The sequence below is a fragment of the Acanthochromis polyacanthus genome, chromosome 3 (genome assembly GCF_021347895.1).
Source record: "Acanthochromis polyacanthus isolate Apoly-LR-REF ecotype Palm Island chromosome 3, KAUST_Apoly_ChrSc, whole genome shotgun sequence".
Classification (NCBI taxonomy): Eukaryota; Metazoa; Chordata; class Actinopteri; family Pomacentridae; genus Acanthochromis; species Acanthochromis polyacanthus.
Window position 1 is genome coordinate 37,374,389 of NC_067115.1, and position 16,880 is coordinate 37,391,268.

A 16,880-nucleotide genomic window follows, 5' to 3' on the forward strand; every position below is an offset into this window, starting at 1 on the left:
AACCTGAACCATAAGTTAGGGATGAGACAGATGAAAATGAGTCGGTTGATAGTTCTGATTACTTTGCTCGCCCTCAGTCACAGGATGTACATACATACAAGCATTCTGATGTTGTAAAGAGTAGTTTTGGAGATTTGCCCTTTAACTGATGTTCTCATATTTATGAAATCTAAGTTGTGATGGAACTGCAGAGGAAAAAGAGATGATAGCGTTATTAGAAACTGTAACACTTTTTATTTTAATTTTTAAATTTAAAAGCCTATATTTCATTTATTTATTCTTTTAATTCATTTTTAAATTTTGGATATCTGTGAACACTTATTTGAACAGAATATTGATTCTGATATTGTTGAAAAGTATGTGCTGTCAATAATAATGTTGGAGATGTGCACTTATGTTGAAATAAATCCACATTGTGAAGCAACCCTTACTTCCACTGAATTGGAACTATTTTAGAAAAATACACTGAATTACAAGGTTATACAGAAAAGTGTGCTATTGTAGTCTTAACATGTAAGGTTATAATTACATTATTTTAATAATAATAGGTCATGATCTAAAGTGGGCCGGTGTGAGGCATGAAACTCCAGGGCTGAAAATGAATCCCACTCCGACCCTGGATGACTTGAACTGCAATTTTTGTCCACTGTATTTCCACAACTTTTGTGTATTTGTCATGTATAAATTTAATATTTTTTACAAGGAAGAGGGATAACTTAACCTTCTTCCTGTACAGGTGGTCAGGATTGCTACACAAATATGGAAATGAATGCTTTGAATGTTTTGATCATAAAGTAAAATACTATATTGTTTTCGTTCATGTATAAAAAATGTCTGAAAGCTAAAGCAAATACAAATTAAAGCTGCAAGCAGCATTGAACGAGTCCTCGCATGCTTTCTGGTCAGCGAATCCATACATGTCCACCAGGTGGCACTGTGACCGAGAGTGTATTTCAGCCTATGGATGTGATGAGGGTTGGACTCTGATCACACATGTAAAGTCTGAATCATGTTCAGGGCAGTTACACAGCATTTTCTGTGTCATGGGGAATTCCTGACACAGGAAATTCATTCATAATCTGTAAGATGAAAGTTTGCTAAACGATACAAAAAGAAGTCTGATGAACACCCGGTCAGATGAGATGGAGATGAATATTATCTGAAATTGTTAGGCTCAGATGGTGTGAACCTGGTCGTCATGGTAACTCCAGTAAACGCATGTGACCCTCAGTTCCTTCTGCAGGACCCTGTATTGTTCATGTCATATAAAACAAATAAATACAAATTTTGAAAATCAATTGATCATTTTTTCCCATTTTTCTAGCAAAATTCTTCAACATTTACTGGTTCCAGACTCTCGTATGAAAGAATTTAACTGTTTTTTTGTTAGTTTTTTTTACTTATATGTTGATTAACTGAATATCTCAAGAGTTCTGGTGTTCAGGTTTGTTTTACTAAAACAAACATTTTGAAGACACTGCCGAAGGTTCTGACTACTGTCCCTCTTGTTCACTTAGTGTGATTCTTACTGACATTTATTATTGTTGAATGTGCTTAAGTTTTTTTTTCTAAATTGAAGGCAGCCCATTGCATAAATTAAGCAGTTCGATTTTAAATGCAAGCAAGTAACCTACTGTTAGATTTAAAAAATAATGTCATAGGATCTTTTGATGTCGAATTGTTTGATGTTTAAGTGAGATTGCACACGTGTTTAATATGATAAGGTCAATTTTATTGATCCGTCAGCGGGGAAATTCACATGTTACAGCAGCTGGATACAGAAGATGCATGAAAGAAGGACAAGAAATTCCAAAAGAACAATAAGGCTGAAAAACCCCCCTCAAATTTTACATATGGATAAGTACAGCTATGACAATGTGGAGTCGTCCATTACCATCTAAACTCTTGTCACATATCACTATCACAGGACATTAGTTTAATATTATAACACAGATATGTGAATATCTGAGTCATCTAACAGTAGAATCACGGATTGAAGAAAATCTAAACATTTGGAAAAGCTTTTTTCTGGTTAAAAAATAAAAATGAAAGATGGATTTGATTATGCCCTGTGACAGAGTGGCGACCTGTCCAGGGTGTCCCCTGCCTTCGCCTGAGTCAGCTGAGATAGGCTTCAGCACCCCCCGCGACCCTCGTGAGGATTAAGCGATGTATAGAGAATGGATGGATGGATGGATTTGATTATATAACATGCACTTTTATTAGTTTCCTCTCCTCAACTTGGGTCTGTGAGTAATGTTTAGATGATGTGTAAACTATTGTAATGCAGATGATAATACAAAGAAAAATCTGAACACCAATAAAACTATATTTCTTTATAATTTCTGTTGTATTTCTTTTCTGTAGCACATTTCATTGTTTAACTATAAGACAGACGGCACACAAGAGAAGAATCTACACATAGTTCATTGTAAATTGGAGTTATATTTGCCTCCAAGGTGAGGATGAGGTGATATAGAGTCACACACAACTGTGCTGTGGTATCGAAATGTTTACATGGTGCTTTTATGTACACATCTCAGTTTAAATCTTTTGTGTTGTTTTGTTGTTTTTTTTTTCTAGCTGGAAGGTTAAGAACGTGGCGTCAGCTTCAGTTTGATGGGACGTTTTGGAGCCACTAGACCCTGAATGTCCAACTCCAAGGGGATCTGACGGGATGAGAGAAGAGGCATGAACAAAGTCAACAATTCACAGAATCCTACCTTATTTCAAATCTGCCAACAATTGGAAGTATCAGACATTATCAGTATAATGTGCTCTTGTTCAAGGTGCTGTCTCATTGAGCAACCGCTGATCTTGTGACTGGCAGTAAGATATGTAGATGAGTAAAGCGGTGCTAATCATCTATAGCACCGCTGCCCTGTCCCTCAGTAAACCTTGAACCAAACGCCTTAAAGAAAAGCAGCACCAGGCTCTCACCTCAGTCTCTTTACACACGGTGAAGTTGTACTTCCGGAGGATCTCCACCAGGGCAAGGCGAATCATCACCAAAGCAAACCGCATCCCAATGCAGTTTCTCGGCCCCAACCCAAACGGCATGTAGGTGTACGGATCGATTGAGTCTTTGTTTTCCTTGCAGAACCTGGGCGCACAGTCACACATATATTGATCATCTTGTTATAATGCAAAGTTTTGCTGGGAAACCTTAAGTCCTGACATTCATGTGGATGCTTGACATGTACTACCCACCAAAACATTGCAGGTCAAGCAACCCCCTCACCCTCCATCCCCCATGGCAACATCAGTCCTTGATGCCAGGTGCCAACCTCAGCAGGATAATGCACCCCGATACATGACAAAAATTGCTCAGGAGTGGCCTGGGGAACACAACAGAGCTAGTCTGTTCACCCAGGTTCCACACTCTCCAGATCCAAATCTTTTTGAGCATCTGTGAGATGTGCCAGGATACGACTGATCTAGGCAGGCCCCACCCTGCAACCCACAGGACCCACAGAATTCACTGCCACCATCCCTTTGCCACAGGACATCCTCAGAGGTCCTGTGTCTATGCCCACCTGGTTCAGAGTTTTAGCAGCATAAAATGGATCAACATAATATTAGGCAGGTGGTCACAATGTTATGCATGATTGGTGTGTATTAACAATCGACTTAAGGTGGTCCACCAACACATCAGCGGTGGTCAGGAAGCCTCAACAGAGACTGTACTTCCTGTTGCAGAAATGTCACCTGAACTCAAATCTTTTGCACAGAAACTGTAAATAATCAGCTGCCCCTTCTCCTCGTGGAAGGTGTTGCAAACGCCCGTGGTCTCAGCAAGGCAAATTAGTGGACAATTAAGCTTTTCAAGTAAAAGGAGTAACCACCACAGGTACTTCTGGGCAATATTCCTTTTGGCCAGACATGGGACAGTGCAGCATGAGTGTGTGTACATTTACACTTTCACTGTTCTTTCTACTTATTATTTTTATTAAATCATGCATATTGCATATTTGGGGTTGCACAGTGTCTCAGTGGTTAGCATTGCCGCCTCACAGCTACAAGATCCCCGATTTGGATCCCGATATGGACCTGAGATCTGTCTGTGTGGAGTTTGCATGTCCTCACCAGATTCCCTGATGTCATCCCACAGTCCACAAACATGCAGACGTTAATTGATGATTTTAAATTGTTCATAAGTGTGAATGTAAGTATGATTGTCTCTCTGTGTCGCCCTGTCATAGACTGGTGACCTGTCCAGGGTGTCCCCTGCCTACACCCTAAGTCAGCTTGGATAGACTCCAGCCCCTTTGTGACAATAGTGATGAACGGATGGATGTAGCATATTTGTATTTTTTGAGTGTACGAGGAGGAGATGCTCCCACCGATATAGGCTATTCTATTCTATTCTATTCTATTCTATTCTATTCTATTCTATTCTATTCTATTCGAACACAAGTCACGTCATGCCTTTAATTTTTTCTTTTACCTCTCCGGTTTGAATTTCTCGGGTTCAGGCCACACATCGGGGTCCCGGTGCATCGGCCACGTGGGAACCATGACGACCATCCCTTTTGGAATCACGATGCCGTTGATCTCCACAGTTGCTTTGGCAACACGCTCCACACGTGGAACAATGGGGTACAGGCGGAGGGACTCGTTGATAACACCCTCCAGATACTCCATCTGCATCAGTGGTTGGTACTGGATAGGAGCCTACACAAACAGACAGATACACATAAATATGCTGATAGAGGGTAGTAGTACTGAGAGAAAAAGTGTCATGAAGTGCACAGTATCTATCTATCTATCTATCTATCTATCTATCTATCTATCTATCTATATAGAAAAACTGTGAAATAATGGCAAATGGTTAATAAAAGACAGCTACCTTTAAGACAATGAGATATTTAGCTGATTTAAATACAGTTCAACAGTGTAATTTTACGTTTACATTGGAAAGGAACAAATGTAAAAACACAGATTGTTGATATGGACATTAGTTACAATTTTGGCTTGTTTTTGTAGAAGTATCACATAAATGAGTACTTTCTTCACTTTTTTACTAGATATTAACTGTAATTCAACAAAACATGGATAGTCTGTTCAAACAACAGCAAAAATGTGTACCGTTCTTCAATCCTTAATATGTATAATCATTCGTTGCAATCTCTGCACAAGCCATAGCATCAGAAAAGAGCCTCTAATGAATCAGCTCAAATAAATGACATTTTAAAATTTTTAATTTAAAAATGAAGAATACATTTATCTCCATTGCCACAGAATGATCCAAACCCAATGAAGACAGCTTAAAATTTCTGACTTTTAAGGTCCCTTGGTGCCTCAAATGTTACTGTAATTAAAATATACCTGGTTAGGGAAGGTGGTGTCAATCTCATGCTGCAACTTTTTCATGACGTCGGGATTTTTTGCCAGGTTGTAAGCCAAGAAAGTCAGAGTGCTGCTGGTTGTTTCATAGCCAGCAAAGAGGAAAGTCATTGACTGGGAGAGGATCTCATGATCGGTTAAACCTTGGGCAAAAAGATAAATGCTTTAGAACAGCTTTAAGTTTAGTCTTTGAGTGTTTGGAGACTGCATATGTGTGTCTCACTTTTATCCTGATCTGCTTCACTGGGGCCGCTGTTTTTCTGGGAGTCAATCATCAGCTGAAGGAAGTCCACTCGATTCTGAAAGTATTGTGGGAGGGAAAGCTTGATTATATTTCTGAATCTATTGTACAAATATATGTACAGCGCAAAAAAAATAAACAACTGTAATATTTCAGCTGCTGTAACATACCATTATATAATTGAAAATAGCTATCTCATAAAAACACAGTAAGGTTCCAAATTAAAAAACATTTTTTAGCTATAATTTTACATTGATTGTATTATGTTTTTGGCTTTTACATATTTAATTAACATGTGCAGAAACAATGGAAAAGCTTATCAATCAATCAATCAAAGTTTATTTCTATAGCACTTTTCATACATTAAGTAGCACAAAGTGCTTAACAAATTAAAAACAAACATTAAAAAGACAATGTCCCACATCCCTCCCAACTCCTGCCCCCATCATACTCCCTATCAACACACACACATACACACGCAGACAGTCACACAGCCACGCACACATACACACACTTCTACATCAGAAATAATAGCGTTGGTTGGCTGAGAGCAGAAGCACCAGAAAGAGGAAACACCATCATTGAGAGCCGCCCGCACCCGGGGCAGCAGCAGGCCCCAGCAGGCCCCAACAGGCCAACTAGCTCCAGGGCCATTAGGCACAGGCCCTGCCAAAGCCCCAGATGCAGACAGCTCCCCACTGAGGAAACACTGGAATCTAAAATAGACAGGTTGAAAATAAAAGGGAAAACTAAAAATTAAAGAATAAAATAGCTACTAAAAGATGGAGAATAGTAAAATAGTAAGTAAATACTAAAATAAATACTAAAATAGTGAAATAATAATATAGTATACAAAATAATAAAATAAATAAATAAAAGCAAGACCAGGGAATAAACAGTATAAATCGAGGCATTAAGATAAAATAAAAGCAATTACGTAAAAGCCAGTTTAAAAAGGTGAGTCTTGAGCCTGCGTTTAAAAGTCTCTACGTTCTCTACAGCCCTAAGGTCCTCTGGCAGGCTGTTCCACAGGCGAGGGCCGTAATGTTGAAAAGCTGCCTCGCCATGAGTCACTGTATTCACCTTGGGAATTATCAAAAGGCCAGTGCCAGAGGACCTGAGGGTCCGTGAGGGTTCATAAGATAAAAGTAGATCAGACAAATATGAAGGCCCAAGACCATTAATACATTTAAAAACTGTTCAAATAATTTTAAAATCTGCCCTGAAGCACACAGGGAGCCAATGCAGTGATTTTAAAACTGGTGTAATGTGGTCCCGCTTTCTGGTCTTCGTCAGGACTCGTGTAGCTGAGTTCTGCAATAATTGGAGGTGAGAGATAGTTTTTTTGGGAAGACTAGAAAGCAGGGCATTACAGTAGTCCATTCTACTAGAAATAAAAGCATACATTGACATCTCTGTGTTTGCTAGAGAGAGAAATGGGCGGACTCTGGCTATATTCTTTACATGGTAAAAACATGGTAAAAACTTGTTTTAGTTACTTGTTTAATGTGAGGTATAAAATTAAGCTCAGAGTCAAAAATGACGCCCAGATTTTTTACAGAAACAGCAGGTTTAAAGGATAGCGAAAGCAGTTTTGATAAAAGTTTCTCTCTCTTGGCTTCAGGGCCGATAACTAAAACCTCAGTTTTGTCCCGGTTGAGCTGCAAGAAATTCTCTGCCATCCAAGATTTGATGTCTAAAATACAGTTAAAAAGGGCATCGACTGGCCCTGTGTCATCAGGAGACACGGCAATGTAAAGGTGAGTATCATCAGCGTAGCTGTGAAAACTGATTCCGTGTCTCCTGATGACATCTCCAAGTGGGAGCATGTACAAATTAAAAACAATGGGACCTAACATTGAGCCTTGAGGCACGCCATATTTCATTTTGTGGACATCTGATGAGCATGTATCCAAACTTACCAGAAAACTTCTGTCAGAGTGATAGGAGTAAAACCATTTTAAAACAGTCCCAGAGAGACCGACCAGGTGTTTAAGTCTAGATAAAAGAATTGGGTGATCTACTGTGTCAAAGGCTGCACTTAAGTCCAGTAGCACCAGAACAGAAAGTTTATGGGAGTCTAAATTACTCCTGAGGTCGTTAACAATTTTCAACAAAGCCGTCTCTGTGCTGTGGTTCGTCCTAAAACCTGAATAAAACCTAAAATATTGTGTCTTTTTTAAAAAAAGCATTCAGCTGAGTAAAAACAATTTTCTCTAAGACTTTGCTTAAAAATGGTAAGTTGGATACTGGTCTGTAATTATTAAGAATAGCAGGATCCAGATTACTCTTCATCAGAAGGGGTCTCACCACTGCTGTTTTAAAAGCAGCAGGGAAGAACCCTGTCTGAAGGGAGCAATTCATGATGTTTAAAAGCTCATCTTCAAGATGCCCGCAGTATGTCTTAAAAAATGAAGTGGGGATGGGATCTAAAAGGCAGGTTGTTGGGTTCATTTGGGATAAAATTCTACCAAATATGCTTGCATCAACCAGGCCAAAACTGTCCAGTGTTTCCTCAGTTAAAGACGGAGTTGTAGAAGCAGTAAAAGTAGAGGCAGTTTTCAGATTTGATAAAATGCTAGATCTAATCGACTCTGTCTTCCCTCCGAAGTGGACTGCAAATTCCTCACAGAGTGCGTTGCTTATGATGCCCTTATAATTATTGGAAGTGGGGTTGAGTAGTTTGTCAATGGTTGAGAAAAGAAATTTTGTATTGTTTTTGTGGCTGGCAATCAGTTTTGAGAAGTAATTGTTTCGGGCTTGCTTAAGTGCACTGTTGTATGTTTTTACTAGATCACAAAATATTTGATAGTTTACTGTCAATTTGTTTTTCCTCCATTTTCTCTCCGCTGCTCTGCATTTCCTCTTCAGTGTTTTTGTTTCCTCAGTACTCCATGGTGGTATGTCTTTTATATATATCTGTTTTGTCACGAAAGGAGCAGCTGAGTCGAGGCTTGACTTGAGTTTACAGTTAAAATGATCAACAATAAAATCGCAGGGAGCTGGTAGAAAAGCAGGAGGATATTTCTCTAAAATGTCTAAAAAACTTTGCAGCCACTTCAGAAGTCAGATAGCGCTTCCTCACAGTTCTCACAGGGGCCTCCTGTTGGATAAAACCAGTGACTCCAAAAGACACACAGAAATGGTCAACAGCCAAGTCAACAACAGAGGACACACAGATGGACAGAGGACCGCTTATAATCTGTAATAATATATAACTTGTGACTAATAAAGTCTAAATAAAAATTACTTAATGAACTAAACAGGAAATGATAAAAAAAAATGAAGTAATAAACCATACATTAAAGAAATTAAAATATGTAAATAAATATAGGAATTCATAAATAAAAGAGAGAAGAGTAATAAATAAAAGCTGTTCTGATAAAGGAGTACATATGTATCTCTCTATATACAGTAACTGAATAAAAATTGGATTTTGAGGGGTTGAAAATCTAAATAACATTATTTTTTTCTGTTAATTGTGACTACTTAGGTCTAATTGTAGAAATATATAAGAACAATATTTACATTATCCAGCCTGAATACTCATTTGTGAAATTACAATTTTAAAAAACTGAATATTCAGTGAAATTCTAGATATTTTTTAATAATGTACACACAGAGGCACAGTCATACCATTTGTTCGCCCTTAGCGCGACTTGACTTGATCTTCTGCAGTGCGGCGTAAAAGAAGTCTGTCACAGATTTAGGGAAAAACGAAAGCTCCATTTTTTCAAAAATGGGACCCATGAAAGGAAAGAACCCTGAAATGAAAACAGAAACACATTTATCACAGACACATGAAAGGTACAGAATGTTCACAATAAGTCAGCTGACACATATGCTTTTTATAAAAACACTCAGTGAAGGACAAAATGCTGTATTTTATCCAAAGTAAATGAATGCTTTACCAATAATGACGAGGAGAGGGCTGAAAAGGTCAAACTTCAGCATCTTTTTAATGTTGGCGACAAAGGGGTCGGAAGGGTTGTTGAGAGAGTCGATGTCAACACTAAAGGCTGTGCTGGTAACTATGTCCATGCTGAAGGATCCAAAGACGCTGCGAGTGGACACAATCACATCCAAAACATCATTTATTCTGACGTGGGCTTTAAAAGGGCTGACGTTATGCTTTTTGTTGAAGGGTATGAAGTGTTCTTACTCCTTCAGCTCTATTGGTTCATCCTTGTCTGCTTTCTTTGTAAAGCTGCTCATCATGTTAGCAGAATGCCGTTTCATGATGTCAAACATCTGAGGCACAGACAGGCGACAGTAAATACCAGAAATGAAAACAATTACAATACTGAGTGCAACTGCAGCTGGTTCAAATAAAGACAAGGAACAGTTAGTGTTTGGTGTTTTCCCCCACATTTCTCTATTTTTTCAAGTTTTTCTTGTAATACACTTTCACCTGTTTGAGCCTCTAAATATCTTTTAGATACTCTCTACCTTGCAATCCTTAATTTACAAGTAAATCTCACACTTAAACTTGTTTTATTCCTCTTATCCAGGTTGTTTTCTCCTGGCTAGATCCTTGCTTGTGCTGTATCTACTCCCAGATGTATGTCGCTTTGAATAAAAGCGACATACATCGAAAGCTAAAGGAAATTGTAGAATTGTAGAATTTATTAATGCAACGTTTGGCACTAGACTTTCATCAGGCAAAAAAACCCACATAAATATAAGAGACAGAACTCTTCTGGGTGATGGTCAAACAGTGACACATGTTTTGCATTTGTTGGGTTAACAGTTTGCTTGCTTTAAGTTTTTATCTGTTTTTATCTGTTTTTCTTTCTTTTATATGAGAGATTCCAACTTAATTTTTATTTGATTTGATTAATTTGAAGGCCTGGAAATTAGATGCAGCATTTTAAATGGTCACAAGCCAGACAAGCTCTGCAGTGAGGACAGTTCAAGTTGAAGCTAAATTACAGCGCAAGTTTATATTTTTTTAAATGAGGAGGGCTGAACCTCTTTCAGTCTTCCTGAAGTGAAGGATGGAGAGAGGATGCTACGAATCCTCCTCCACTGCTCGTCCTCTGCAATGCCCACAGCGTCATACAGCGGCCCATTCAGACGGAAATTCTGAAAGGAAACAGTTCAGGTCGAATCAAAAGCCAACGGTGATGATGAGAGACTGAGTAGAGTCGTGTAGTGTGGCTGCTGCATACTCTGCGATTGGTGAAGAGAGAGTAACACTCCTTTATCAAAACAGTTTTTATCATGCCAGGGTCTGTGATACACAGCACGGGCTGACGGCCGTCGAAGATGCTGAATATGATGAGAAAAATGACATTTTATGTTTTACTTAGATTTGAATCTCTATTATGAGCAGCAGTCAGAAAAATACATTTAATGTCTTACATACATGTTAAAGCTTAGAAACACATGCTGCACTTACCCCCATGTTTTTCCATACTTGTTAAAGCACTGCTGATCAAATTTGGTGAATCCCTATAAGAACACAGGTGAATAATAAACACATTTTATTAAAAACCCACAATCCATTCTAACATGGATTAATAATGTACTTAAATATTGTATGCCAATCACTAACAATATAAATCCTGAAGGATATATGAACAAAAGTTGGAGGGTTGTGACTTTAATTTTTTGTAGTTGATCTTTTTGGATGAAAAATATTAAATCACATACAATAAACCATTTGAAATAATAATAATTTTTAGAATTCACGATCGTCAGACCATCTGTAAGCACTTATGGCAAAATGAAAACCACCACTGAGATATCTCCCTCCACACATTATCAATCAATCAGTCAGTTAGATTTTTATCTATATAGCACCTTTCATACAAACAAAAATGCAACACAAAATGCTTTACAGAAAATAAAAAGTTCTGTTAAAACAATGCAAACAACCCACCACATTGAAGTTATCTATTAAAGGGGAACTGAGGAAAAAGACGAGATCAAATAAAATAAAATAAGGTAAAATAGGTGAGATAAATGACTAAAATGAAAAACAAAAACAAAATATCAATTATTAGAATATAGATAAATACAGATAGAAAGTTGTGTGTGTGTGTGTATAACAACACAACTATATAATGGGACACACACACACACACACACACACACACACACACACACACACACACACACACACACACACACACACACACACACTAACATACCTATCACACTATTACAGCTAATTACCACTAATTTAGTAATCCTATTTTTCCAGCTGCATATTGGTTAAGATTTGTTCACCAACCTTTCTATATGCCAGCATAGTGCCAAACAAAGGGACAGGACTGGGACCAGGAATGCCCATCTTCTTAAATGCCCCATATGTCCAGTTGGCGTAGCTGTAAACAAACAAACAAACAAAAAAATTAAACAGCTAGAAAACTAGAGCAGCATAAACAGTTCAAATACCTGAATACGGATTGTTAAACACTTACACAAAGAAGAGTGTGACGAAGGCGATCAGCAGAGTCCATGTTTGAATGGAGAAATAGAAGAAGTAGTCCATCTCTGCAGGTCGTCTCTTCCTTCTCTGGAGTTTCTCTGAGGTTCACTTCAACCCGGAGGCTTTTATAAACCTGCTGCACTAACCTGTTGATGTGAGCAAGTGTGTGAGAGTTTAACCGAGAGTTGCAAACAGGTGAATAATTGACAGACACACTGGAGCATTTGCAATAATCACGTTTATGAGCTCAGGAATGCAGTTGTCTCGTGGCTTAAATCGTTATAACGATTGGGTTAGTTGCACATTTCATTAAAGCAGCTGTGGCATTTATTTTGATTTTATTATTAAATTATTATTATTTTATTTATTTACTTTAATATTCATCCTTTAGGGTTTGTAATTTAATGCACTCGTGCACAGCATACACTACATTTTAGTTTAAGATCTGTACCTCATTATTTATGACACTGATTTTCTAATTTTCTATTGTTTTTTAAAGATTTATCCATTTTAGATGATCTTATTCTCATCTGGATTTAATCTGATTATGGTCATTTTTGATTTACTGATGTATGTTTATTCCTAATCAGTGCTCAAAGTCACAGAAAGATATGTTCAGACATGTGCTTGGGTGTGTAAGCAGCAGAGACTGCTTTTGTTGTTTTCCTCCAGTGTATCATTTCGTGTCAGGGCCATCTGAGGGGAGCAGAGTGGTCTTATACAACAGCATGCAAAAACCACACCTTCTGGCCTGACTTCAGTGCCTTGTAAAGACACCATTATCATAATCTAACCTGAAAATAAATGCATGAACAAGTTTCTCTGTGTCTTGTCTAGACAGGAAACTCCTAACTCTAGCAATGTTCTTTAGGTGGTAATAGACGGATTTAGGAACAAAATTCAGGTCTGAGTCAATAATGACACATAGGTTTCTGGCTTGATTTGTAACTTTAAATAACATACAGTCAAGGTGAGCACTGATCTCTGACCTTTCTTTTTAAGAGCAAGATTGTCACGGATTTAACGGGTTGGACCCGAGCAGAGAGCCACACTACCAAGGCTGGGTGGAAAGAGAATGTGTTTTATTGTCAGGGATGTGAGTTGTGGCAGAGGGTGAGGGGAGCCGGTTTGCAGGGGAAGCGGCTGGTGGAGTGGGGTTTGGGCCGGGAGGTTCTGGAGCCGGGGGGAGGAAGGACATCGGACACTGCCGAAACGGGGGGGCCGAGGTGTTCGGTGGGCCAGGCGGTGACTGACGTCCAGGCGGGGGGGGGGGGGGGTTTCCGGGAGGGCACCAAGAGGCGACGAGCTGCTGCTGTGGGTTCCAGGTTGGGTTGAGGCGAGCTGGTTGGGGTTCCAGGGAGGGGGTCCGGGCAGAATGGGGAGTCCAGGAGGGAAAATACCGGTGCCGAATGGTTTCAGAAGGGCAGACAAAGGATCAGGGCCGAGTGAATCCCGGACAGCTGGATCTAGGTGAAGGCAGGAGAGAAACAATGTTAAAAAATGCCAAAAGCTCAACAGACTTTCAGGAGGCGAGAGAGCAAACTGACTGTGAAGTCTTGTTCAACAATCTGGCAGGGAGTGGAAGGATGAGCTGGTTCTTATTGCAGTGGAGTGTAATCAGGGTGATGTCTCTCAGCTGTCCGGGACCCGTGGATGTGGTTGATTACCTGAGTGGAGTCAGCTGAGAAGCCGAACTCCACTCAGGTGCCATGCTGCAGGGGGAGATCAAGGTAGAGGAGCGGATGGGAGACAGAGGAGACGGAGGGAGAGACAGGGGTAGATGAGCGGATGGGAAACTGAGAGGGAGACAGAGAGAGGCAGAGGAACAGAGAGGCAGAGAGACAGAGGAACAGAGGGAGAGAGAGGAGCATGAAAGGGGGAGGAGCAGGAGAGGGAGAGAGGAGAGGAAACAGATGGAAAAAGGGGTATTTGGGATGCCAGGTGGGAAGGATGGGGGTGAGGAGGGAGCCCTGACAAAGATACAGTCACGTCAGTCTTATCTGCATTGAGCTGGAAAAACTTTGACACGTCCACTCATTGATTTGATGGATACACTGACAAGTAAGTGGACTTTACTTACCTGCAAGTAAAAGACTGTAGTCATGTGATGACATTGAAATATAAAGTTGTGTGTCATTCGCATAAATGTGGTAAGAGATGTTGTGGTATTCTATTATCTGAGCAAGGGGCAACATGTAGATGTTGACTAGAAGAGGCTCAAGAATGGACCTCTGAGGAACACGGCATTTGATCTTTACATTGATTGTTTCACAGACTGTCTAGTCTTGCTCACTGAACTAGCCAAACAGTGTATATTTGTCCTGTTTCCTGCTTCTGGAACCAGACATGCTGCAACTTTAACAAACACACCAAACCCCATTTATAAGTCTTGATATTAGAAGTGTCCTTGCAGACAATTGAATGTCACTGCTGATTTTAAATCCTTTTAGCTAATCTACCTTGTGGCATCAATAAATCACTAAATATGCACATATTCTTTGTAGTGAAAGGATGTGGGACAGTCTGTTGCTCAAAGATGGACATAACTTCCAAGTCTGAAAAGTCAAGCAAACGTGCACCAACGAACTGCATTGTTTTTAATGACCAACAGGGGCAACCCTTCTGGTTGCAAAATGGAGTATGATTGTTCAGAAGTCAATTAGAAAATGTCTACTCTGATTTATTACCTAATTAAAACTTTTTCTAATGAACTTGTGGTTTAACTTGATGTGTTTGAAGACTTTTTCAATCTGGCATGATTTCCATTTTGTAAATTATGGTCCAGTTAGAGAAAAAATGAGATGGGTCCCTGGTTTCTTCAGTCAGATTCACTCCTTGCTTGCTATGTCCAGTTTCAAAAGAGAGATGGATGGTTACTTTCTAAACAGGTGATGTCAGTCTAGGCCCTGAGGGCATGAGGGCCAAATAGGACTGACCTGCTTTTGGGGCCTGCCTCTATTGGCCGTTCAATGGAATTGCAGTTGTTGGCGCTTGCATGTTGGCTTCATTTTCAGTCCCAGATGTTGTTACAGGGATCTTCCACATCCCAGACTTTGAGAGGCCAGTGAAGTCCACTGAGTCATGTCTATGACACTAGTTTGACACGACCAACAGATAATGTAGAATGTGGACATAAGGGGATTAAATGTAGCCGCAAGGGGACACAAGCCAGTGTCTTATTGTGCCGGTCCCAAGCCCAGATAAATACAGAGGGTTGTGTCAGGAAGGGCATCCGACGTAAAACTTTGGCCAAATCAAACATGCGAATCAAATGTATGATTTCCATACCGGATCGGTCGAGGCCCGGGTTAAGAACGACCGCCATCGGTGCTGTCGACCTACAGGGTGCCGGTGGAAAATGGACGACTGTTGGTTGAAGAAGGAGGGGAGGAAGGTGCGTTTGTAGGAAGAGAGAGAAGAGGAACGCCAAGAGTCTAGGACTGAGAGTAGGGACTTTGAATGTTGGAACTGTGACAGGAAAAGGTAGAGAGAGAGTCCAGAGGAGAGAGAGTGAATATATTGGTAGAAGGATGCTGAGTTTCCCACTGCCAGGCAGGAGGCCTAGAGGAAAACCAAAGAGGTGGTTTATTAATGTGGTTAAAGAGGACATGAAGGTAGTTGGTGTGAGAGAAGAGGATGCAGAAGACAGGGTTAGATGGAGGCAACTGATTCGCTGTGGCGACCCTTGAAGGGAAAAGCCAAAAAGAAAAGAAGAAGAAGACATAAGGGGATTAACAGTCACCAACTCCCAGAGTAAAATATTACTGCTCAAAGTTTGCTCTTCTATAGCATGTGAGATAAAATTGTCATTCTCATGTCAGCCTTGTGTTAGTTTGGATTTTACCTAACGGTAGTTTCTACAATTAGGTGTGTTGCACTGACAGCCGTATGAGGCTAATTTCTGCGACAATTTTGCTGCACATACATAATCCTGCACATCAAAGGTCTTAATGCTGTCTATCTTTATCCATTCTATATGTCCTGACAGGTCTAACTGATCCTGAGATCAGTTCCCAAGAGACAATATTTATGTTTGCTGGATACGAGACAAGTGCCTCCACTCTCACTTTCTTAAGGTCCTGTCACACTCTAGCGCAGTGGTTGGCAACTGGCGGCCCGCGGGCCAAAACTGGCCCGTCAGGAATAATATCTGGCCCGCCAGATGATTTTGAAAATTTGATTTGGCACGGATCCAAGCCAGTCCGTCACCGCAAAATGAAACTCGCGTGGTCGGCTGCTGCCGGGCATTTCCGCGTTTGCGCTACTGGTCGGGCACGGTTGTACCAGCCAGATTTCACTGAGCAACAGTGTGTCCAAAACGTGTGTCTCGGCAGTCATTTTTAATACATCTGTGATCAGAATTGAGACGTGTGTCCCAAGCAGCGGCGATCAGCTGTAGAGGCTCCGCTGCTCGCGGTATCGGCCCCCCCTCGCTCGCGGAATCGGAGCGCAACCCCTCAGGTTGGCCCGCTGTTCGATTGTTTACAAACATTTTGGCCCGAAGCCACATCTACTTGACGACCCCTGCTCTAGCGTATAGAGCCAGCGTATGAGGAACGTGTGGACTTTTTGGGAATACGCTGACATACGCTGAAACAAGCTAGGGGTACGCTGGAATACGTTCTCGTACTCCGGGGTATGTCGCGTACGCTGATAGCCAAAAAATTTTTTGAACATGCACAAAAATTTCAGCGTATGCCGACGTGTAAAATTTTAATGCTCCTCATACGTTCCTCATACGCTGAACACGCTAGAGGGTTACGCTGAAGGTACATTACTCATACGTTGAGTGCGCTTCTCATATGTTGAATTTGAGTGAGGTCAGGAAACCTAGCGTTAGAGGAGCGTATAATGAAC

General features: G+C 40.3%; 1 protein-coding gene across 1 annotated transcript; it reads right to left on the reverse strand.

The window, feature by feature from the left end:
- Positions 1-1,710: 1,710 nt before the first annotated feature.
- Positions 1,711-12,182, reverse strand: LOC110972863 (cytochrome P450 3A30-like). The gene is made up of 13 exons (XM_051945081.1): positions 12,016-12,182; positions 11,826-11,919; positions 10,989-11,041; positions 10,759-10,858; positions 10,559-10,672; positions 9,750-9,838; positions 9,499-9,647; positions 9,224-9,351; positions 5,570-5,645; positions 5,329-5,489; positions 4,448-4,674; positions 2,941-3,103; positions 1,711-2,669 (listed from the first exon to the last, which is right to left on the reverse strand). The coding sequence occupies exons 1-13, from the start codon at positions 12,084-12,086 to the stop codon at positions 2,592-2,594; spliced, it is 1,503 nt and encodes a 500-aa protein (XP_051801041.1). The 5' UTR covers positions 12,087-12,182; the 3' UTR covers positions 1,711-2,591.
- Between the last annotated feature and the right edge of the window lie 4,698 nt (positions 12,183-16,880).